At 33.2% G+C, this 23,855-nt stretch overlaps 2 protein-coding genes across 3 annotated transcripts in view; both read left to right on the top strand.

Annotated features, from left to right (window-relative positions):
• The window catches only part of LOC148626405 (mediator of RNA polymerase II transcription subunit 12-like protein), a 43,724-nt gene extending 25,489 nt beyond the window's left edge, over positions 1-18,235 (top strand). For both annotated transcript variants that reach the window (XM_088570373.1, XM_088570372.1), the window contains 14 exons: positions 964-1,082; positions 2,248-2,406; positions 3,754-3,886; positions 4,878-4,946; positions 6,914-7,023; positions 7,601-7,724; positions 8,271-8,426; positions 8,590-8,729; positions 9,415-9,517; positions 10,418-10,522; positions 11,147-11,249; positions 12,202-12,429; positions 13,346-13,532; positions 15,135-18,235. In XM_088570373.1, coding sequence (XP_088426499.1) covers positions 964-1,082; positions 2,248-2,406; positions 3,754-3,886; positions 4,878-4,946; positions 6,914-7,023; positions 7,601-7,724; positions 8,271-8,426; positions 8,590-8,729; positions 9,415-9,517; positions 10,418-10,522; positions 11,147-11,249; positions 12,202-12,429; positions 13,346-13,532; positions 15,135-15,426 — 2,028 coding nt within the window. In that variant the 3' untranslated portion in view covers positions 15,427-18,235. The remainder of the gene's footprint in view (positions 1-963; positions 1,083-2,247; positions 2,407-3,753; positions 3,887-4,877; positions 4,947-6,913; positions 7,024-7,600; positions 7,725-8,270; positions 8,427-8,589; positions 8,730-9,414; positions 9,518-10,417; positions 10,523-11,146; positions 11,250-12,201; positions 12,430-13,345; positions 13,533-15,134) is intronic.
• Positions 18,236-19,270: 1,035 nt separating this feature from the next.
• Positions 19,271-22,574, top strand: LOC148626404 (uncharacterized). Its single transcript, XM_088570371.1, has 2 exons — positions 19,271-19,424; positions 21,410-22,574. Exon 2 carries the CDS (start codon positions 21,416-21,418, stop codon positions 22,421-22,423), a length of 1,008 nt encoding a protein of 335 aa, XP_088426497.1. The 5' UTR covers positions 19,271-19,424; positions 21,410-21,415; the 3' UTR covers positions 22,424-22,574.
• Positions 22,575-23,855: the final 1,281 nt, after the last annotated feature.

Genomic DNA, 23,855 nt, shown 5'->3' with positions numbered 1-23,855 from the left:
TGCTAACTACATACATTGTCTCTCTTGATTGTATTCATTTGACCATTTCGAAACATTTGGAAAATATCACATCCAAACCCTGAACCAAACACCTCCATGTTACAAGATGAAATGATCTAATGGCACTGTTTCCATGGTAACACCAGTGTTTTGATTGGGAACTTGTTCAATAACCACTTTTATCGACTTTTATTGATATATAAAGTTTTGTAACAATGCATAATATGAATTTATATTAGAAAGGTAGCACCTGGGTACTGGATTCTTTATAATGGAAGATATTGCATTAAATTCATGTATCATTCTCATATCTCAGTGGTTTTCTATTTTTTTTGTAGACAAAGATTAATAGGTCAAAACTATAATGTTTAATCTCTTAGCGTTTTCTTCATTTATATTTTATAATTTTCGCAGTTGAGAGCAGTTCCTTGCGTTAATGATACAACTATGCATTTTGATTGTGGACTTTCAGATAAAGGTGACAAGTGATAGCAGCATAACTATCCTTATTGCTATATATATCAGTGACAGATCCAGGGGATTTGGTGTTGTTTTTTTTTGTTCTAGAACCCCCTTTTTTTCAAATTCTTTGGATGCTCTTCAGTATATATGTATATTATTTAAGAAAATGTTGCCGTAGTATGTTCTTGTTTTGATGTAACTCCACTACGTTCCAACTTTTACTGCTTTTACTAATCTCATTCATACAGTTTAAGATTCATCTTCCGGAAATATTCCAAAATAGCAAAATTTGAATTGTACACTGATCGATACTGGTAAACTGATGTAAAAGTACTTAATTAACATTTGTTGCTTTTATTGAAAGTCCATTCATAAGTGTGTGTGGTTGTGTGCCAAGTTAAAGCATTGCGCAGAACTATTAAATAATATTTGCAACGAATGCTGTTAATTGTTCTGAAAAGCAATGAAAAATTCATTTACCGTAGAATATTTGATGTTTAGGAAACCAATTATATTTTGGACCAAGTTGCCAGAGGGACTATTGACCTTCTTCATCAGCAGACAGAGACCAGTAAACCATCAGCCTACAGCATGATTATGAAACCAGAACAACAAAATAGGTAGGTATTCATACTGGTACAGAAGGCCAAGCTATGAATGAACAACTACACAGGTAGGTATAATTACTGGTACAGAAACAAAATAGATAGGTATAAATACTGGTACGGAAGGCCAAGCTATGAATGATCAACAAAACAGGTAGGTATAAATACTGGTATGGAAGGCCAAGCTTTGAATGAACAACTACACAGGTAGGTATAAATACTGGCACAGAAACAAAACAGGTTGGTATAAATACTGGTACAGAAAAAAAACAGGTAGGTATAAATACTGGTATGGAAGGTAAAGCTATGAATGAAGAACTACAAAACAGTTAGATATAAATACTGGTACAGAAACAAAACAGGTAGGTATAAATACTGGCACAGAAACAAAACATGTAGGTATAAATACTGGCACAGAAACAAAATAGGTAGGTATAAATACTGGTACAGAAACAAAACGGGTAAGTATAAATACTGGCACAGAAACAAAACAGGTAGGTATAAATACTGGTGCAGAAAGTCAAGCTATGAATGCTCAGTGGTTGTTTCTTGGGCAACACCTGGTCTTTGCTTAATTTTTTTGAGGAATTGGAGTTGCTAATTATCTCTTTGTTAGTAATGTTGTTCAGATATAGAGTAACATTATTTTACTTTTGTTCAACTTTCCAATAAACCCATGTGTAGAGTTAACCAGTATACTCAAACTTTGTATCTGCATGATTTTAAAAAAAAGAGAAAATGTAGAGCAACTATCAAACATTTCTACACTGAGTTCATTCAAGTCCCTTTATCATTGAGTATTTTGGCTGTAACAAATGATGCATGTAATGTACAAGGCCACTCAAAGTTAATTCCTTGGTTCTTAGTCCATTTAACATGACAGTCAATCAGGCATTTATACCTGACCATACCAACAATTTATATTTGGCTGTGTGTTATGGGTTATCTGTTATGGACTTCACCTTTTTGTTGATTAAGTTGGTTAGAGCAAATACTTTTCACACATTGTCAATCTGTCGTAACAAAAAAAGTTTTGTCACATTTCTCCCACATTAATTTTCTTTTATTTCCAACTCTTTATGTTTGAAAATATTGATACCATTTGAAAGAAGGTTGAGTACCTTCAAGAAGACACTACATACATGGATAATCCCATTGTAATGACATATGTATTTTGTAGGGTAAAGATGGATAAGGACAGCGTATGGATGTTTGGTCCATTAATAATCAAGTTGCCAGGACAAGTTCAGGGAAGAATACTCAAACTAGCAGCTCAGTTACTGGAGGCTGGTAATAATGTCATTAACAAAAAATTTGACAAGGAGAGAAATCTGAAAAGGTGAAGAGATGTGTTTGTTGTTGTTCTTATATTGTTTTTATTTGTGTTGACTGATTTGACAGATGATGTTTTGTAATCAGTTGGAGTTTTGCATTATACAATGAAGTATTTTATAGCCTACTGATTTCTTCTGGCAAATTTTGCATATGGACAATATTGTTTAATACCAGGTACTATCATTATATTGACTGGTAGAAACAATACTGTAAGTAATGCATGTCATGTGACCACTTCTAGTGCAATGAAGTTACTGGAATTGAATCTGATATGGAATAGGATTAGATGAAGGACCTTTTCTGCATTATTCATCAGTGCTTTACTATTTTGAAACAAAAATTGGCATCCACAATATTTCCCCCATTTTTTAGCTCACCTGGCCATGTGACCTATTGCCATCACTTGGCATCCATCGTCGTCCGTTGTTGTCGTTAACAATTTTTCAAAACTCATCTCCTCTGAAACTACTTGACCAATTGGAACCGAACTTGGTATGAATGTTTCTTGGGTATCCTGCATAGAACTGATGTGGGGACTTTTGATGCATCCTGTCGTTACTAAAAATAGAACATAGGGGTCAGACTATAGTTTTTCGCATATATCTCCAAAACGGTTAGGTTAAGCTCATTTTGAAAGGGGTTAAAGTGTTTAGCATGATGAGATCTATCTGCGGTCAAATTTTCATTTTAATCTATTCAGCCATGTAGTAGTTACTGCCCTTTTTCAAAGTTTTTTGCTATTTTTAATGTTATTTCTTTCAAAAATCTTCTCCTCTGACACTATTTTACCAATTGAAACAAAACTCTGTATAAGTGTTCCTTGGGGTATCTTGCATAGAATTGAAGTGGGGTTTTTGATCCGTCGAAAAACATGGCCACTGTTAATAAATATATAACATAGGGGTCAGACAGTAGTTTTTGCATATATCTCCAAAATCGTCAGGTTTAGCCAAATTCTTTCAAATGATCCTTATTTTTAGGACTACAAAGGTCTTCAGGCTTAAAATTTGTCAGACGCCTTCTTATAAGAGTTATTGCCCTTGACAGGGGAAAATGACGTTTTTGTTTACAGTTTTCAGCCAATGTCTTGAAAACTATGATAGATTTAGACTTTCATTTACTGAAATGCTCCTTATGATAAGTCCTATCAAGGTTTTCTTGAGTCAAAATTGTTAGACAACTTCTTGTTTAATTTATTGCCCCTTAAAGGCAAAATTCAACCAGGTGAGCGATTCCGGCTCCTGGGAGCCTCTTGTTTTATGGTAAGATTTGTTTAATACAATGTATATACTCAGAGATTGGGTTCTAAAACTGGTACATGTGGTTATAAAATTGTCTGTTTCTGTTTCAGTAAATCTTTACTTGGTCATCAGCCATTCCTGTCTTTGGTACTGACATGCTTGAAAGGACAAGATGAACAGAGAGAGGGTCTTCTCTGCTCTTTATTACACCAGCAATTCATCAACAACTGTAAAGATGCTCTGGTAAGTTAGAGTCAGTTGCATACAGCTTTGGTATGATTAATATATCCTATATATGAGGGATGATTTTTTTCAGCTTTTTAGCAGAATTCTGCTAATTGAAATCTGGATATTATTGTTACAATACTTTTTTTACTATTTATTTATTTCCAATTTTACCGATTTCCATTTTGGTTGATGATCTCGTAAAATCATCCCAGTATATATGTAGATACTCTAAAACAAGAATGGCTCAAAATTTGTTTAGTTGGAAGTGAAGTATATTGGAAATAATGCATGCAGATAGGAAGTGATTGTTCGAACTTGAAATATTGCATATTCCAGTTGGTTGAAACATCTTGTATATACTTATAACAATGTAGCCGTACATTATTAATAAAGTTAAATGCTATTTGAGTACAAATAGCTTTGTCCTTTATAGGGAATGCCTAAAACTCATGTGACATAACAGCTTTTGGTATTAATAGAATTGTGCTGTAATTGCCCTTCCTTGTTGGAACATTTAAGTTATGCAAACTGATTGATAACTGTGAAAGTACATTGTACTTTAATTCATGGGTCCCAATTTTCATGGATAAGGAAGAAACACAAGTTCGTGGATTTTTTAATTCTTGGTTTTGAGGTTTTCAGTATACACAGCAATGGAAATCTCCTTTTCATTGGGAACCAAATTTCATGGTTTGGCTTACCCATGAAAACCACGAAAATTGGTACCCAATGAACAATAGTGCTTTCACAGTATGAGTTTTGAAGTAGTGGCACTTCAAAAAATATTGATGTCATATGTCAAAGTCAAAGATAGACATGCAAAATGGTAAATAATACAAATATTTTTACATGTAAATACTTTAGTATTCTATCAATTGATTTGTGCTTTTTGGATAAAAATTATTGTATTGCTATTTACATAAAAACAAGACCCAGAGATGCTGCATAAATTACTGTTTATTTCTTTTAATGCAGATGAAAAATCAACAATTTTTTTCTTCTTCAGGATAAAACACCAGACGAATTTAAAGAAAGACAGAATATTCACGAAGCTTTACAACTTAGGCTTTCACTGGTATGTTATAATTAAGTTTTTTGGTCCATCAATGCTAGCGGAAGGGGACATAAAAATACTGATGTCTGTGCATTTGTCTGTTTGTCTGTCTGTCCACCACACTTGAACTTGAGGACACAACTCCTCAAGAATCGCTCAGCGGATTTTGTTCATATTGTGTATGATTGTTAGTCAACTTATGTATTTGATCATATTGAGTTGCCATTTTGATTCAACAAATTTTATAGGAGTTATGGAAATTTTGGAACATTAATTCTTTGTTGCGGTGTGGGATGTGTGGCTATATGTAGCAATCTTGATTAACTTGTTAATTTGTTTTTTCGTTTTTTTTTAGGACAAAGGTCTTCTTATTTTACGCCATGTGAGATTTTCTTATCTCAACTATAAATGAGATAAAATACACAATGTTTGTGATGTCAAAATAAAACATATTATGATGTCTTGTAAAAAACCCATGTTTTGTAATTTTGAATTGGCCTAATTATTGCACGATTAATTTTGAAAATGAGAAATAAAATCAACCTCCATTAGAAAATGTAAGACTTGAAAAATTCTGACATCCTTGTGTAAGATTTCAATGTTCTACTCAGTAAAGCCCTTTTAAAGAACTTGAAGTTTTACCCCTGAGTTCCTTAGATTTGTCTACCTTGCATAGTCATCAGTGTTAGATTCTTCATTTTCTACTGTAGCTGAGCCCATGCCACTTTGTTGCAAGAATCTTACTGTACCTGTCTCTATGAACTGTTTTGTTTACTAGAAGACAGCATATTTTTTACCCTACTGACATGCATTTTTGACTAACTTATTCTGCTGAAATGTACAATAAAGATTCTGTCCTTTATTTAGGTTGGTGTTATGTTTGTTTTTGTACTATAAAGGTTATCTCCCCTTTATTTAGGTTGGTGGTTACTGGTATGTTTGTTTATATACTGAAAAAGGTTATCTCCCCTTTATTTAGGTTGGTAGTATGTTTGTTTATGGTCTCACTAACGTTTCCATTACTTAACATGTTAAACAAGTAATTTTCAGGACAAATGACACTTTAAAGTTGCATACCATTGAAAAGCTTGTAAAAGAAGGCTTTCAAAATCATTACTCTAATGGTACGATGTCCTTAGAAATTCTTCACAAAATTTACTTGAATAAAGAATACTGAAAATCAACATTTTTACCTTTTCTGCTAACTGACAGCATGGAGGCAAATTACTCATGCATGTAAACAATATTTATACACTTTTGTAGTAAATTACATACAGTACCTGAACCAATCCAAGCAACAAAAATTGTGATCGTTCATCGATCACCGATCAGTTTCCAGTCAGTCATCGATCCGTCAAACCGATCCATTTAACTGGTGATTGCATCACGTGATTACAGAGCGGTCAATGTTTTTACACTTTTTGTTGTTTTCGTTATCAATTGTACACATAATTACATAATGTAATAGATTTAAAAATCAATTTATACTTTTATTTTACACTTCTTTTATTTGAGACCGATCTTACATCATTTTGCATAACGAAAGTGCAATCAGATTGGTCACCGGTCATCGGTCATTGATCAGTCAGTGATCAATCAGTCCACGGTCATCGATCTATCAAATCATTGCACGGATCAGTTCAAGGACTGTATATGATTTTAAAGTACCCATTCTCAGCTTTATTTTGACTACTTTTAATTAGAATATACACAAATAATGCACTTACAATGCATAGGTCTAGGTTCAGTGTGTTTTTGGTACTACATAGTGGGGTGGCCATTTGACCCGGAAGTGGTTTGTGAGACTTATGTACTAAAAAGGTAACCTCTCCTTTATGGAGATTGTTGGTATGTTTGTGTATGTACTATAAAGGTTACCTCCCCTTTATTTAGGTTGGTGGTCTGTTTTATATACTGTAAAGTTTATCCCCTTTATTTAGGTTAGTGGTATGTTTAGGTACTATAAAGGTTACCTCCCCTTTATTTAGGTTGGTGGTATGTTTGATACAATACAGAGGAACAATACTAACACTACAGACTGGACATTCCTACTCCTACAACTTGTTACTGTTGGTATTGTGGATTCTCAGTCAAATAAGTAAGTTGTCATAGTAAACTGGTTCTAAACTTTTACAGCAATCTGAAATAGAGTGATACTGATTTCATACAAATCTAGTAAAGTATCTGATTTATTTAGATATATTGGGTAGAAATCTGCACTACTTCATTATAACACAACACCTGTGTGATCTTTTGGACACTCTCTTTCAAGTTTGAATAGCTGTCAATTATTGGATTATTTATGACAAGTCTTATCATAATTTACAGATATTACAACTTGGAAGACAGTGTCCAAAAGGCTGCACAGGTGCTAAAGTATTATACACTGGTATAAAGCAGGGCAGATTTCTACCTAGAGAGCTATTTAAATAACACAGAAGCCTAACAAGATTTCGATGATCTTCATACCAGTTTGTCTGTTCATCTCTTACATTGGGTTTTAGTATGAGACATGTATATTAAGAACCATATGACTGAATCTTTCTAACTTCTGCTGTGAAGCATTTGATTCAGGTCAGGTTCAATTATTATGTATGGAAGTTATGGCCATTTTATTCTAATATTATTTTCTTGTAAAAACTGTTTGTTTCTACCCATAACATATATATTTACAGTGACTTATTTACCAACATACTGGACATGTTGTGTGTTCTGATACATGGTACTCTGGTGAATGATAGCATGGAGAAAGGTGAAGAGAATACCAAGGCATATACTGCTCTTATAAAGAAACTTAGAGTACGTTTTTATGGATAACAGGATAGATATAAAGTTCTAATGCAATTTGTTTTTTTTGGAAAAGTTGGTTTTCATTTGATATTGTAAATTTCAGAGTGTCAATGGTAAGATTGATTTCCTCAAGGTTTTTAATAAAAGCATGTGTAGATATTAATTTGATTTTTTTAATAGCAATTGTAAGAGTTTTTTACACCTACATGTACATTAGAGTGTAGATAACTTTATAGATGGTCACAGCTGTTTACTGACTGAGCCTTTGCCAGTAAACTTAATTTGTAACTTAAAACCCGTTGTTGACCCCTCAATATCATAAATACATTACTGTTATCTCTGAAATGAATTTATTTTTCTCTTACTGGACTCATCCACTAAACTCAGAACATTAGATTCATCTTAGTTCAGTACTTATACAAAATTCATGTTCATGTATACTTTGTCCGAAATTACATTTTTCAAGTTATTTATCAATAGCCATTTAATTTATTTGTTTAATTCCAGAATCATCAGACAATTTTTTATCATGATTTCTTCATCTTATAATTGTAGAAAGAATTTAGTGACAAGCTCCAGTCTGAATCATTAGATAAAATCCGCCAGTTACTTCCCTTGCCTAAGAGATATTATGATGTTATTGTATGTGAACCGCATGGTACACAGGTGGATAGTAAAGGCAATAAATATGATGGATTTGGCAAGAAACAGGTGAGTAACAAGTTATATAAGTATTTGATAATTGTCAAACACCATTATTTTCTAATTATAAATTTTTAAGTCTTTTCAATACATGTATTTTGTTTTTCCTTAATTTCTTGGCCAGTCTTTTTATTTATTATTGTGAGTTATAGCAATATTTATTGTGTTTTAGGGATTCCAAGTCTCCAAGAAGGAGAAGATAAGTCCCTGGGAGGTGATAGAGGGATTTAAGTATCCCCCTTCCCTCTCCTGGACTTTCTTTGGTGCTGTTAGATTGGAGAAGAAGCCTTTGAAATATGAAGAACAACACAGGTACAACTATAGAATAAAATGTACAATGTCTCCTTGTGATAAACACATACTTTCACTTCAGAGATTTTGTGTATTGTGTACATTTACATGTATTGTTACAATTTTTGTAATTTTATACCTAAATGCCAATTTAAAAAAAAAAACAAGTTATGATTATTGAAATCCCCCTGACATTTCAGTGATAATTTTTTTCCCCTGCTCTTTAGCAGAATTCTGCTATTTCAAATCTGGATTTTACCTTTACAATTCTTTTTTTACTGTATTTGCAAATTTCGGCTTTCCTGGTTGACCTTGTAAAATCGTCCCTGTCATATTTTTTTACAATTCTAAAACTTTCTAAATTAGCTGTAGTCTAGGGTTTGGATACAGAAAAAAAACATGAAACAATTATAGGAGTTACAAATATGTATAACCAAGGAAACAAGCTCTTATGATAATACTAACCATCTACTGTGAAATCTGTCTAATGCAAATCCCATTTAGACTTTAAATTATCACATTTGGTTTTCACCGGTCCAAAATACATTTAATTTGATCTAAAGGGACATTTAAAAGTGTCTGGTTTACACAGATTTACGAACTATTCAGGGTTTGGTGTAGACTACACATGTAAAAAATTCGTTTAAGCTTAGAAGACTTTGGTGTATTTGAAGAAAGTGTTGACCATAGTGTTTGATTGTTTCAGGTTACTCCTCTACCATACACACTCCTTAAGGAAGAGTCTGAGTTATTTCCTTGAACCTCCAAACTTACCTCCTGAAGATCTGGAACCTCCTCAGGAAAAACAGGTGAATACATGAAATCTGAGATGAGTTTAATAATCAAATTCTACCATTAGAAACGAGGTATTGTTGCATAATCTGTCTGCAATGATTATGAAAATTAACCTTTCTGGATAAAACTTTCAATCATATCATGTCTGTAAAATAATGACTTTGCATAGGGTATGGATGTAACATTAATATATGAGGACCTTCTTGTGTATACATCCTTTTTGTATATAAGATGTGGTTTGTCTTATAAAAACCAAATTAAAAATATTAGAATGAAAGATTCAAGGTAAAAGTCATTCATATGTTGGTCAAGTTCCATTTTTTTGTCCCTTTTGGTATTGTTTTCAAATTCCTTATGGAATGTTTCTGTTCTAAATTGTCTTTTTCATCCTGTGAAAAACATTTCGATCATCGGCCTTCTTCAGTTTCCTCTCCAGCTACATATTTCAGTAGATGTTTCTTCAGTTGTTTATAGTATGGTTACATTCAAATTAACTTTTAATGTTGTCCTGTACAGTACTTATGTAGTTCATTTCAAAGGATGTGCAAAATAAACTGAAAGTAGAATACTTGAAAATGCATGTAGACTTTCACTGGTCAATAGAAAACAAGCATTTCATGTATTTTTAGGATGATAAACCATGTACATGTATTTTCAGGATGAACCATGTACATGTATTTTCAGGATGATAAACCATGTACAGTACATGTATTTTCAGGATTATAAACCATGTATTTTCAGGATGAAAAACCATGTACATGTATTTTCAGGATGATAAACCATGTACATGTATTTTCAGGATGATAAACCATGTACAATACATGTATTTTCAGGATTATAAACCATGTATTTTCAGGATGAAAAACCATGTACATGTATTTTCAGGATGATAAACCATGTACATGTATTTTCAGGATGATAAACCAAAAGAATCAGAGTCAGCCCCCACAGACAACAAGAAAAAGAAAAGGGTTAAAGTTAAACGTACCAACAGTGGTAGTGGTAGCTCTTACATGCAGGTAAATATTTATAGTATATTTCTGTAGAAACCCCATTTTGTTCTTTCATTTTCCTTATATTTTAGTGATTGTGTGACAGGATGCATCTTCACTTTGAACCTCCTGTGGTTGTACAACCAAAATCTTATTTAACTCTTCATATAATAATGTCATTTCACAAAAATCGTTATTATAAAATTTGTCGTAAGTTATGATGTCATAATAGAAAAAGCATTATAACGTCATAACTTTAATACAACTTATTTTTACACTTATGACTTTTTTGAAATGGTCTACAACGTTTGCATATTTCTATCAACCAACTTATTTTTGGGAATACTTATTTTTTTTTGTTTCATGATATCAATTCAATTTGCTACAATTTTTTTTTCTGACAAACCCTCTGTTTAATATTATTCTGCAATGAAAGAACTATTCATCATGTTCATAGCATTTTATTTTCGCAACTTTACCTTGCTTACAAAAATCAATTCTGAAAATAAATTGGTTTACAATACTTCTCTATGTGATGCAGTCTTAACATATCTTGTACATGTATAATCTATTTTGGTTATGTTTTAATGTATTTGAACACATTTTTTTTAAATAGTACATGTATATTACACATACCATGCTTTTTCTCAGACATCACTGTATGGTGGAATGGACTACCAACCACGACCACCATCTGTATGGGGAATGCAACCACAGCCGCCACCAAATATCTACTCACCAAATATGCCTCCAGGTAAGAAGGTTATCAGTCTCATAAAGTAAATTTGTTGTAGAGTTCCTGAGTAATGTTGAACTTCACATGTAGTTACCATATATTAATGTTTTGGGGTAACATTTCCAATGCAGCTTGTGGTTGAAAAGTTCATCATTGATTAAATGATCATCCTATCGAAACTTTGTCCAGACTAATTAGAAATATATCTTAAACTGCTTGTGTTGTGAAAACTTTATCAGTTTCTATACATGTAAACCTGAATACACTTACACATGTCTTTGTGTAATGAAGTCTTTGCCAACAAAGGTGTTTAAATTAAACAGCATGTTGATATACATGTACATGAAATTACAACAAGATGCTAATGAGAGGTTTTCCAGAATTAATTGTGAAGGCAGTTGGGAGGCAGCTGTATTAATGTCTGATGGGTGGTTGTTAATTTAGATAGTGTTAAAAGAAAATAATCAATTAGAATGCATGGTGAGGTCCAATTAAAAATTAATTCCCACCCCCCTTAATATGTTTATTTCTGGAATAGCCCTTAGGTAATGTAAATTGTAATGTACCTATTAAAATCTAAGTTTTTCTGGTGTTTGAATTACTCAAACAAAATAATGTTTTACTTAAAATGGCATGAGATAAGCTCAAAAATCACATCTAGAATCCTGATTTTACATTCATTGAGGAATTAAAATTTATCCAAGGGAAAGTTATATTCTGACCTGATTTTCTTCTGCTTTTCAAATCCTAATTTTATGGTTCTTTTTTAACTGAATATTAACTTTCAATTTTGCCAGTTTCTGCTATTTTTCTTGACCTTCTGAAATCAGTTCTGAATTGTTCTGTATATTCTTTTACATGTAGGATAAGAAAAATGAATTTTGATGTCTAATAACCCAAAGTAAAATAAAAAAGTAAACAGACAATTCTTGAGCACTGTTTTAAAAACTTTCATGTTTTGTGTTTCCAGGACCAAGACATGGCTTACCTTATAATTCACCAAAGGTTGCCCTCCAAACTATGATAAGGACACGAGGGAACAATGCTTATGGTATGGGAGGGAATAATCAGGCCCCCTATAACCAGCTACAGATGATGCAACAACAGAAATCACACATGGTTAGGGCACAAATCCGACAAAGGATGGGGGATATGCCTCCAGGGATGTTCCAGAGACAGATGCCCATGAATCAGCCTGGTAAGTAGGGATTAATTTTAATAATGAACTGGGAGGGAGTAGGTAGGGGATATGCCTCCAGGGATGTTCCAGAGACAGATGCCCATAAATCAGCCTGGTGAGTAGGGATCAGTTTTAGTAATGCACTGGGAGGGGGTAGGTAGGGGATATGCCTCCTGGGATGTTCCAGAGACAGATGCCGATGAATCAGCCTGATAAGTAGGGATTGGTTTAAATGATAAAAAGAGATGAGGGTGATGGATGTTATGTTTCCAGGGCCAGTCAGTCCATAAACTACTGTGAAGGTACTTTTATTCCTGGGTATCAATTTTAGTGGTTTAGGGAAAATATATCAGTTTATGTATTATTGAATCACATGAACGACTAGGAAAGTTCCTCTTCATTGGGAACCAAATTTTGTGGTTTACCAGACCCACGAATACCACGAAAATTGGTTCCCCATGAACAATAATACTTTAATAGTAACCTGGTATGTTTTGAATGGGATTTTTGGAAAAAGGGAGACTGATCAGACAAAGTACAGGGAAAATTGTCATATTGTTGTTAGAATTGTTCTAAAGAGAGATGTGCATTAACACCATGAAACAACCTGGTAAGTTAGGAATGGGTTTCTGAAGAAAAGATGGATAAATTCCAACCTAGAATGATGATATACATGTACCCTTAGACTGGTATAAAAGTATGCATATGAGTCAGTTAGGTGAATAGGGGTTGCCAGTAGGTTGTAGCCTCCAGGAAAGTTTCAGACAACTTCCTGAGAAACAAATTTGCAGTAAGAATGACTGACACTCTTTTTCAGCACCAGTAGATTCATATTAATATCAAGTTTTTGACTGGGTGAAAGAAACTGCAAAAATCTCAGAACACAAATTAACTCCAAATTCAGAATTTTGTGCATGCTCTTGTATTTCCGCAGGTATGTCGCAGAATTACAACCAGTATAACATGGGCCCACAGCCAGCAACAGGAGGAGATATGGCAGGGAACCAGATGATATCTCAGGGATTCAACCAACCATATCAAGGCTCCCAGAATCCTAATATGATGCAGCAAATGGGTAATCAACAGGGTTATATGTCTCAGCAACAACAGTTTAATACAAGGTGGGTCATTTAAATAGTTAAATAGCACTCCAATTAAGAATCATGCAGAATGTGATGCATGGTTGGAAAGCCTATACATTTTTATTTTTGATATTTTGTTTAAAATGTTATAGTTAACAGGAATTAACATGTGGCTTTTCATACAACTCTTGTTCTTAGGAGATGCAAATTATGTAGAATTCTAAATTAAGGGAGGTAACTCTCTAAATGACACTAAAATACAATAGAAACTGTTGGATTTTCAATTTGTATTATCTCCTAAGAGCAGACAGGTTGGAATGGATTATTATACATTTCATTACTAGACCTATAAAGCAACTTAATAACAAAAATAAAAATGTGTAGCCTTTTTGAGGGTGCATCACATATTACAGAATTTGCATGATTCTTACAAAGACTACTACTTTAAAAGGGTTTTCACCATTAGGCATTTCTTGTTTGCACAATGTAGACACTTTGGTTGCACTCAATGGAATAATCTGTTCAGATCATTTGTTTAAGATCTAATTCTTAAGTTATACTGTGAATTAAATGGTTGAATTTTTCTTCATTACTTTTTATCTTGCTCATTTGTTAACCCCATAATTTTGGTGATATTGTACTTAAATGCTTGATGCCACCTAGAGGAAAAACAAACTACTTTGTCTCAAAGATTATTTTATTATCAGCATACTATTTAAAAATAATGTAGAAAATTATTTGCTCTTACAGACAAGTAATGACATATCTTATTTCCCAAGGTGTTAGTTTAGCGCTAAATCCCTAAAATAAAGTGAATTTTTTAAAAATATATTTTAAATTAATCTGTACAGTAGAATGTCTATTAATGGCAAATTAAAAAGATTCACTCTTTTGATGTATGCTGTCTTCAATAAATGTCGCAAATTCTACTTTATCAACACATTAATTGTGAAATGCATTGCCATAAGAATGTAATATACAAGTGTGATTTATGTACCATTCTGTGTAAGAATCGGGCAATGGGTGGCACATTATATTTCTCAATTTGGTTTTTTTTTTGCCTAAAATATATTCAATACATCCAGAAAACAACTGAAACGTTATTTAAATTTATCCTGAACCATCTGTGACATAGATATTTTTTGACTGCTTACATAAGAAAAAAGTGTGGGAAAATTTTCCTGCCATTTTTCCATAGTGCATTTCAACTAAATTTAACCTATCGATATCTAAAAAAGGCAAATTTTACAAACACTTTGATGATTATTTCTTGAGAGGTATCAGGTATAAATACTTGGTTAATACAATAAAATCTCTGCGTATTTTTTCCTTCATGTGCCACATGTACACATTTTGCCCAAATTTTAGACGGAGAAGTACTGATAAATCTAAGTACTGACCAAGTCTGTTTTATTGTGTTTATTGTTTCTAATTTAAGTAGCACATGCAAATTGACGAATTAATGATACACATGGTAATTGTTTTTCTTTAATATATAAATGAGTAATGAAATTATATGAATATTAGATTATGGAAAGCTACATGTACATGTGTATTTTGTGTATTATAAGTCTTAGAAGTTAAGAGTTTCCCATTGAATTCCTGTAGAAAAAATTACCAAACAATGTTTTATCTTTGCAGAATGCAGCCAGGCATGCAGAGTGGTGGGATGAACAACATGTCCAGCTACAACCAGATGGGAATGACCTCTCAAGGTCAAGGGTCATACATGCCACAACGTATGGTTCCTAACCAACAACAGCGACAACAGAGGCTTCAACAAATGAGACTTCAACAGTTGCCACAACAACAACAGTCACAACAGCAACAACAAGCAGCACTGATGGCCCAGCTTCAGCAACAGATGGGGGTTAGAGGAGGTCAACAGCCTAATAATACTTACAATCAGTATGGTCAGCCACCACAGTATTAAAGTGCAATGACATTTATTTTGGAGGAGAGAGTTCTTATTGACAATTGTTAACTATGTTGACTGCCACTATAGTAATAAAATGCAATATTGATGAATTTAATGGATGGTTATATTTTAGGAGGAAATATCTATCAACTTTAATAATATGGCCAGTCATTACAGTAATATAGTGCATGTATTTAGCAGATGGACAAGTTTATGGACAGTTATTTATGATATGGACAGATACCACAGTATCAAAGTTGACTGTTAATGTAATTTTTGGATGGACATATTGGAAAGTGTTGACAACTTTTAATATTGGAAAGTGTTGAAAACTGATAACATCAGAAACTGTTGACATATGTTAACATCAGAAAGTGATGACCACTGTTAACAGTGGAAAGTGGTGACAAATGGTAACATTGGAAAGTAAGTTGACAACTGTTAACAATATGACCTTCCTCCATCATGATTCAAGTGCAATGTATGAACTAACAATGGATAGGGATTATAGTGTGAAACAGCTAATTAAATCCTTCAAATAAGTTCAGCATTAAATGTTATGTTGTTTTCAGTAAAGAATATTTAGTTGGAAAATGGATTCAAAATGAATGAAACTGTCTTAACTGGCTTTCCATGATTGATGTTGTAATTTATGGATAGCCAGAATGGTTCAGCAACAAATGCTGACAGTATGGAATGCCAGATTTCTCTTTGTTAGTTTAAAATATCAATTTATTTTCATTCATTGCAAACATAAAACTGGGGCTTATAATAAGGTCATAACATGTACAGTGGCATCCCCCTGTCAGTTATTTTGCAGTAACAGTTGTTACTATTTAGAAAGTACCAGTTTAAATACTGGGTAGTTAATATGTGAGTAGTTTTCAAACTTGGGCAACAAATGATTAACTTATAAACAATGTTTTTTGAAATGATTATTTTATTTTTGGTTTATACAGGTAAAATTTTGATAAAAACTAATATTAATCTCCTGAAAGACATGAATAAATAAAAAAAAAACCTCAATCATGTAAATATTGCAAATTTCAGTTAACCATATATGAAAGATTCAAACTATCAGTTTGAATAGATAGGTTTTAATGCTCTGCTGATTATTGTATGTTAATTTCATATTGCATTATGTAATGTAAACTTAGCATTAATGATTGTAAAGCATATCTTGTTAATTGATATTCAAATTTTCAATATAGTTATTGTAAACAGACAGATTTTCATTTGACTTTTAAAAAATATTTTAAGCTGTCTGTGAAAATATGCATCACTGTGAAGTTCCATAAAATCAATGATATAAACTATGGAGTATGTGGAACGGGTAGCCATACATAGACGTATTTGCTGCACTTGATTTGGGTATGATAATTCTCTCTCGTCATCATATCTGAACACTGGAAGTTGTGATAACAGACATACAGACAGTAAAATATAAAAAAAAATCCGGAGATTAAATAAGCAGTGGTCTGAGGTTCAGAACTTTCAATTTCTGAACCAGGACATTTAAATTCTTTTTTTGACCTAAGCCCTGGACCTCCAGCTTCTTACATTGGCTTTTTATTGAATACCTATTATTTTTAAGAGGACCTTTGACTTGAAATTTGAAAAAAAAGTCATGTACCTAGCTCTGAAAGCTGATTAGAAGCCCTGAAAATCTTGATATATATACCCTTTTTACTATTGATATAAATGTAAATTTTGCACAGCTTTACATGCTGAGTAGTGGTGCTTTATCTAAATGATAGCTTTAAAGTGCTAAGTAGTAAGTATAAAGAATGTGTAAATAGGACCTTGACCTTTTTTATTTTATATATTGAACTTTGAACTTTGTTTCATGTCTGCCTGTTTTTATCATTGATCAGTAGACTAAACAATCTGAATTATAATGTAAAATCAATTTTATGAAAAGATGTCATGACTTGATAATGATGTTTTTTTTTTTTTGTCTTTTTTCATTACTGTTGTTCAATCCTGGCCTCCTGTCACGTAAAGGTCAATATTTACCCTGAACTTTGACCTCTTGTCCATACATTTTTACATGTCACATTTATATAAATAGTGGTTCCTTGCTCATTTTCATAAATTTTTTTTTATTTATTTATTGCAAATGGATTTTTTGAAACTTTAATAAACCATGCTTTTTTCATAATTTAATTTACTGAGTTTTTTTTTTTTTTTAATATTCAACTATCTCATTACAAAATAGAAGCCAGGTTATTTTACTTCCAAAGTTCCCAAGTTGTTGATATCCTTTGACAGAAACTGTTCAATGAAATATTATTTTAGAAAATTAAAAATAAAAAATCTGAATAACCTGGAATTTGCTGTAGGAAAGCTTAGTACATGTATTATGATTGATGGCATCTATGTAATAAAAAAAATCCTAGAATACTAGGGAACTGCAGTTATGGATTTACGTGTAGGTTAAGGTTCAAGAGGATGAACCCTACCGTCCTTTTGTTAAAACATTGTATTAATTTCATGCAAAATGTGAGCAAATAAAAGCCTGGAACCCTTTTTTATGGACACCTCAGGATCACCCTTTTCAAAAATCTCTGGACACCCTTCCAAGATACTTTCATACTAAGATTGTCTCCATTGCCTGTCCTAGTATCCATTAGATATGCTTCCAATTATGTATACTTGGAGTGCAACCCCTCCTTTTCTTAATTTAATTGCATGATATTGAACATTTTCATATAGAAAAAAATGGTAAAGACTTTCCTAGATATTTGTTGTATATTTTTAATGATTGTATATTTCTGTAAATTTTGTATATTGTTATTGTTATAAATAAATGTCTTAAATTTGATTTCTAATTCTTATAAGATTCTTCTTACATGGAATGTTCAAAAGATTTTATTTTCCCCCGCGATGTCCTTGTTTTCCACACTTTTTTTTTGTTATGCTTTTACCAAATAAGTGTTTCTGGTAACGGTTGAATGATTTTTACGGAAGTTATGGCCCTTGGACTTAGAAAATGTTGGTGAATTTAGTTTTCGACACTTTTTTTGTAATGCTTTTACCTATTAATTTTATCTTTTGTTACAGTTGATTGATTTTTATGGAAGTTATTGCTCTTGGACTTAGAAAATTTCAGTAAATTTCAAGTTTTTCACTTTTTTTTTGTCATGGGGGACATTGGAACACTGTTCTTTTGTTTCCATTGGTTTGTATTGGCCAAATATGCAGAGGCCCTCTTTTGTTAGAATATTTTTTTCAAAATTAAAATGGGGGTATTTTACTTGTCTTTTGGATTAATTCCCCCTCCCCACACTCAACATCAAAAAGTTTGGTTTTAAGTTTTTGGTATTTCTATAAGTCTATAATATGGCAGCTACATGTAGTTAACAAGCAGTTTCAATACCAATTGGAACACCATCAAGGATCATTTTGAAAATTGTTTTTGAACAACGTAATTTTGATTTCTAAATGTTGAAATGGCTTTTTGTTGAATTATACTCTTAAAAGAATGCAATTCAGTGTTGATTATTATTCTCAAGAAGTTAAATATAGATAGCTACCGGTACATATATATCTGAAACAGTCGTTGGACGTTATTTGACAATGTCGTCTGATTTTAGTAGCATTATATGAGGTATTCTTCTCACAACATACGATTTCAAACCATTCAGACAGAAATTACACCACTAATGAAACTACATTGTGATCTATATGACAATTGACGTTCATTACACTATGCAAACCTCTAAAGGCTTATTTATTTAAATTAAACATACAAGGATGGTAACATATTGTCTTATCTTGGTCAATATCCAAGTGAAACCGTTGACCTAGACAAATGAAATGGCCACGATCGGCCATGTACGTATTAGCAGACGACAGATAAATCGATGTTTTGATACCGCCCCCACAACTTAAGGAACCGTAAAAATCCAGCTTTGATCGGTCGGGAAATTAAATGTGCACATAATTGAATCCGGAAGATTAAAGTCTTTGATGTAGATTTCTATCATATGTTTAGAAAACAATGAAATAAGGTAAGATAATTGTTAATTGAAAGGAAGTAAGAAATCAATTTTAAATCAGTAGGAAAACGTGCCACATCTGCTATAATGGAGGATTTTCCCAGTCAATAATAACATTCATGTACATGTAGCAATGCGAATGAAACTAAATTAGGATTTATCAAAAAACGTATTGTAATTTGATAAAAAAAAATTGAGTGTATGGAAATTCAATGCTATTCCGTTGGTTTCTAATTTCTTTTTTTGTCAATTTTACTGCATTAAGATATTACAGAGATAATTGAGGGGATCGCATGCAAATATTTGACAGTCCACTGCACGAAAACTGCTATTTTAAAATGGCATTGAACAACAATTAACATGCTGAATTCAAATAAACTTATTACATAATTTGAAAAATCGATCAGAACCAAGTTCCACTAGTAATACTTTATCTGACTAATACCAATGAATATATGTATATACATCCATATCAGCAATGTATACTAAGGTTGACAGGTATGCATTCTCAGTTTTGTCTTTCTTAACCCGTAAAAGCAAATTGAATGTTTGATCTTTGTATAAACATACACAAGTCACCGATTAATAATTTAACAGGCGTTTTAACAAGTGTTTTAATGTAATATTGTATAACACTAAGCGACCAATGATCCGAGCCAAATATTTAATACATAGACCACTCTCTGTTTGTAACAAAGCCAAGCGTATTCATAAAAGGCCATTTATATAATGTACACATATCAATTTGATAAAAATTCGTGCTTAAAACCCTGATTCAAAGGAGCTTTAGGTTTCTTCTGATCAAAATCCGCTTACCCATCTATGTAAAGGCCAAAGTTAACTACATGTACTACAGGTTGACCTGGTTTGAAGTATTTTGTTTTGTTTCGTTTCAGTTCGTTTTGTTTTTGTTTTTTGTTTTTTTTATTTTTTTATTTATTTTTTTTTTTGCGTTTTTGTGGTTACACTTATTCTGTATTCTGATCTGAATGTTTTCATAACTTTTAATAAGAAAGAACGAACATGCGCGTTACACACATAAAACGACTTCAGCAATATACTAAAGGACCATAATAGACTGAAATCCGCTAAAATTCTTTAAAAAAAATAATCAGTACTTTGGCTCATACATTATGCCAGCGCTTGCTGTAACTGTGCAGACTTTTTGTATCGCGCTAGACTTCTTGCAATTAGGCTTCTGGAACAGGGTTATGTTGCGTCAAGATTGAAGTAACCACTACAGAGTTTTATGGTCGTCTTCATGAACTCGTGGATCGTTACGGTGTATTCATCTGCACCATGAAAACTGATTTGTTCAATGTGTTATAGTTTTCCTTTTCTCTTTCGTCTACCCCGGACTTGACTTTTTTATGAGCAACTCGGCGGGTGTTTCTAGAAAAGCAGAGGACGCTTACCCTACCGGTGCACCTGGTCCATGCTCCAAGTTTTTAGTGGAGTCTGAGTTGCTTATTTACTCTTGTTACTTTGCATGTATCATTTCAGTTACTTTATGTTCTTAGTTGTGTTTGTCTGTTTCCCATGTCAGGTCTATGTCCCAGGATGATATTATTTTTTATTTCCTCTAGAATTTTGGTTCCGTAATCAATTACTCTAACTGCCCAATACGTCAAAACAAACAATAGTATATACGGTCAACACCTTGATTACCTAGTAGACATTATATAAACTATCTGATGATTCTAGAACCAGCAATAAAGGTCATCATATACAAACCAACAGATTTATAGCCCGACGCATTACATGATATTTGCAACAACATAGATAACATTGTGTTCAATGATTTGTCTACATTGTTTTCATCAATTTGTCAGATTATGTTTTTTATTAGTTTCAGTTAAGAGTTTTGGTAAAGTCTCTTGAATTACAACAAAAATACCGACTTCTATGTGCACATGTACATGGTGTATGTTACCCTGCGATGTCGACAAGAAATCAAAATTATTTATTTGTTTGTAAATGTTATTTTTTTATTTTAGCATAAAATGGTTTACCAAACATCCCGATCGGTCAGTTCCGGTATTGTGTCCCCAGTTTCACCATATCCAGGATTTGATCAACATGGAACATATCGGAATCCTGTACCAGGAACAAGACTTAAATTTGAAGGAGTGGACTTCGCGCAGAAAAATAAGGGATCTATTGATAAATGGGTCTTTAAAAGAAATGACAAATCATACGAGTCTCCGAGACCAGTCCCAAGATGCCCGACTGCTCAGTCGGTTGAATATTATAACAGAGATAAGCACGGTTCGGTTGGTGCCTTGCTGAATGGAGAAGCAACGCCAAGACCAGATTCGGCACCTTGTAGAATCAAATCTGAGGGCGAACCAATTGCTTCGATTAGCAGAGGGAAACGAATGAAGAAAATTGTGCACGAGTTTGGCCAGGCACCGGCTTCAACTAGAGTACCTCGAATTAAGCCAGAAGCTGAACAAACAGCAGAGGTACATAAAGGTGGACGAATGAACATACTTATTCATAGCTGCCCGGGTCCTTTGTCCGCTCGTCCGGTGCCTCGGGTGAAACCAGAGGCTGAGCAAACAGCGTTGATTCACACAGGAAAACGGATGAAACCGATCGTTCATTCAGGACTTTACATGAATGGAATGATGTCTGAACCAGCAGTCCCTCGTGTCAAACCGGAAGGAAGCGAAAATGCCGAACTCGACAAAGGGAAACGCGCGAAGAGGCTATTTTATGAATATGGACAAATGCCTTTATCTGCTAGACCCGTCCCAAGGGTAAAGCCTGAGGGGGATCCGAATTATGAACTTGATCGTGGTCATAGAATGGAAAGACTTATGCATACGGGGAAAGTAATGTTAAGTCCGAGACCCGATCCGAGGGTAACCACCCCTGATGCTGCAAGAAACTTAAATAAAGGTCGGTCGGGTAAAGTGAAACATATTCTGCGAGAAACTGGTCGGAAAACATGTGTCCATATTCCTGGTCGACAGCCTAAACATTTCCCAACCCCAAAATGCCTTTAAACATAAGCGTTCAGTATTATAAATATTGCACGAGTATACGACATGATTGATGTGATTTTGTTCGATATCCACTTTCGTAAAAATGTGTAAGTTATATGTATATATATGTAAGCTACATGTATAAATAGTCAGATAAATATTTATTATCATCTGTTTGACTGCTGAGAAATGATGATTCTGCGAGGGCCAGTACATTAAATATTCGACGTAGCGTGTCGGACTGTTGTTATACCTAACTTAAAATTCCGTCTGACTGGAGAACAACTGAATGCATCTCGGTCAGACACCAATATTGAACCTTTAGGACTTTTTTAATGAGGGTTTAATTTTCTGTTCGGCTAATACTGCAAAAAGTTTAAGAAAGTTCACTGGTGACGAAGAAACTCTGAATTGGAATGGTGGACTCTCTCTTTCCTTAGACTGGTAGAAAAGTTTGCCATAAGCAAACATCAAACAAACTTTTATAAGTACACATTCTTCGTTTATAGGACGCAGTCTGAGTATAATATGGCGTTACGTGTTAGTCTCTGTAAGAATCAGGCAGTGGGTGAAACCATCATTATGAAAGTAATTTGAATATTTGCACCATCAAGGAGCCAAGGAAATCAGGCAAGATTTTCCATATCATGTTGGTAAATTGAGATATAATTTCATTGATATGCACTGTAAATGAATATTTAAAGGGCAGACAACTCTGTCAAAACCTCATTTTTCTAACATTGTATTGAAACATTTCTGAACAAATCCAATGATTTAGAGATCAAATTATGCTCTCTTCATACAGAGATAGCATTATTTGATAAATTATATTGTCAGATCGGCGGGGTTTGACATGCATGTTTCTGATTTTTCACATTTTGCCTGATTCTTACCACTGCTTACACTTAATGGAAACCATATAGTTCATATTTTAATTAGACTGATGCTGATCGCAGGTAAACGAACGACAAAGCACTTTTTTGGAACATTTAAAATGGGGTTTACATGAATATTTATAGGTACATTGTTTTTGATAGTAGTGATACGTTCTTGGATTTGTTGAAATTACGACTGCCTTGAAAAAAAATATTTCGGTCAGATACCAACTTTGCAAATTTACAACATTACCGAGAGCATCTAATCTGTCTGCAACAATGCACTCTGGCAAATCCCCCAGACTGCATAATGCTGCAAGCTTATATGATATTACTGCATCAGGTGTTCGTTGACGGTTGTTTAAAGGAATTTCGAGTAATTGCTGAGAAGACACCAGTGTTTATTTGTCTGAATTATAGCCTTTATTCATCATTGCAACGAAGGTAGTTAAAGGGGAGCAACAACTTATCCGGTAAACAGTGTAAATTGATCAATGTATAAAGTATAAAAAATACTGCCCTAGCTGTCCTTGCCGTTCTTGCTGTCCTAGCTGTACATGGTAACAAAAGAATGAATA

The sequence above is a fragment of the Perna viridis genome, chromosome 2, assembly GCF_037379345.1.
Source record: "Perna viridis isolate PV_CMFRI_1.1 ecotype Kerala chromosome 2, ASM3737934v1, whole genome shotgun sequence".
Taxonomy (NCBI): Eukaryota; Metazoa; Mollusca; class Bivalvia; order Mytilida; family Mytilidae; genus Perna; species Perna viridis.
This window is presented reverse-complemented; position numbering and strand designations above follow the sequence as displayed.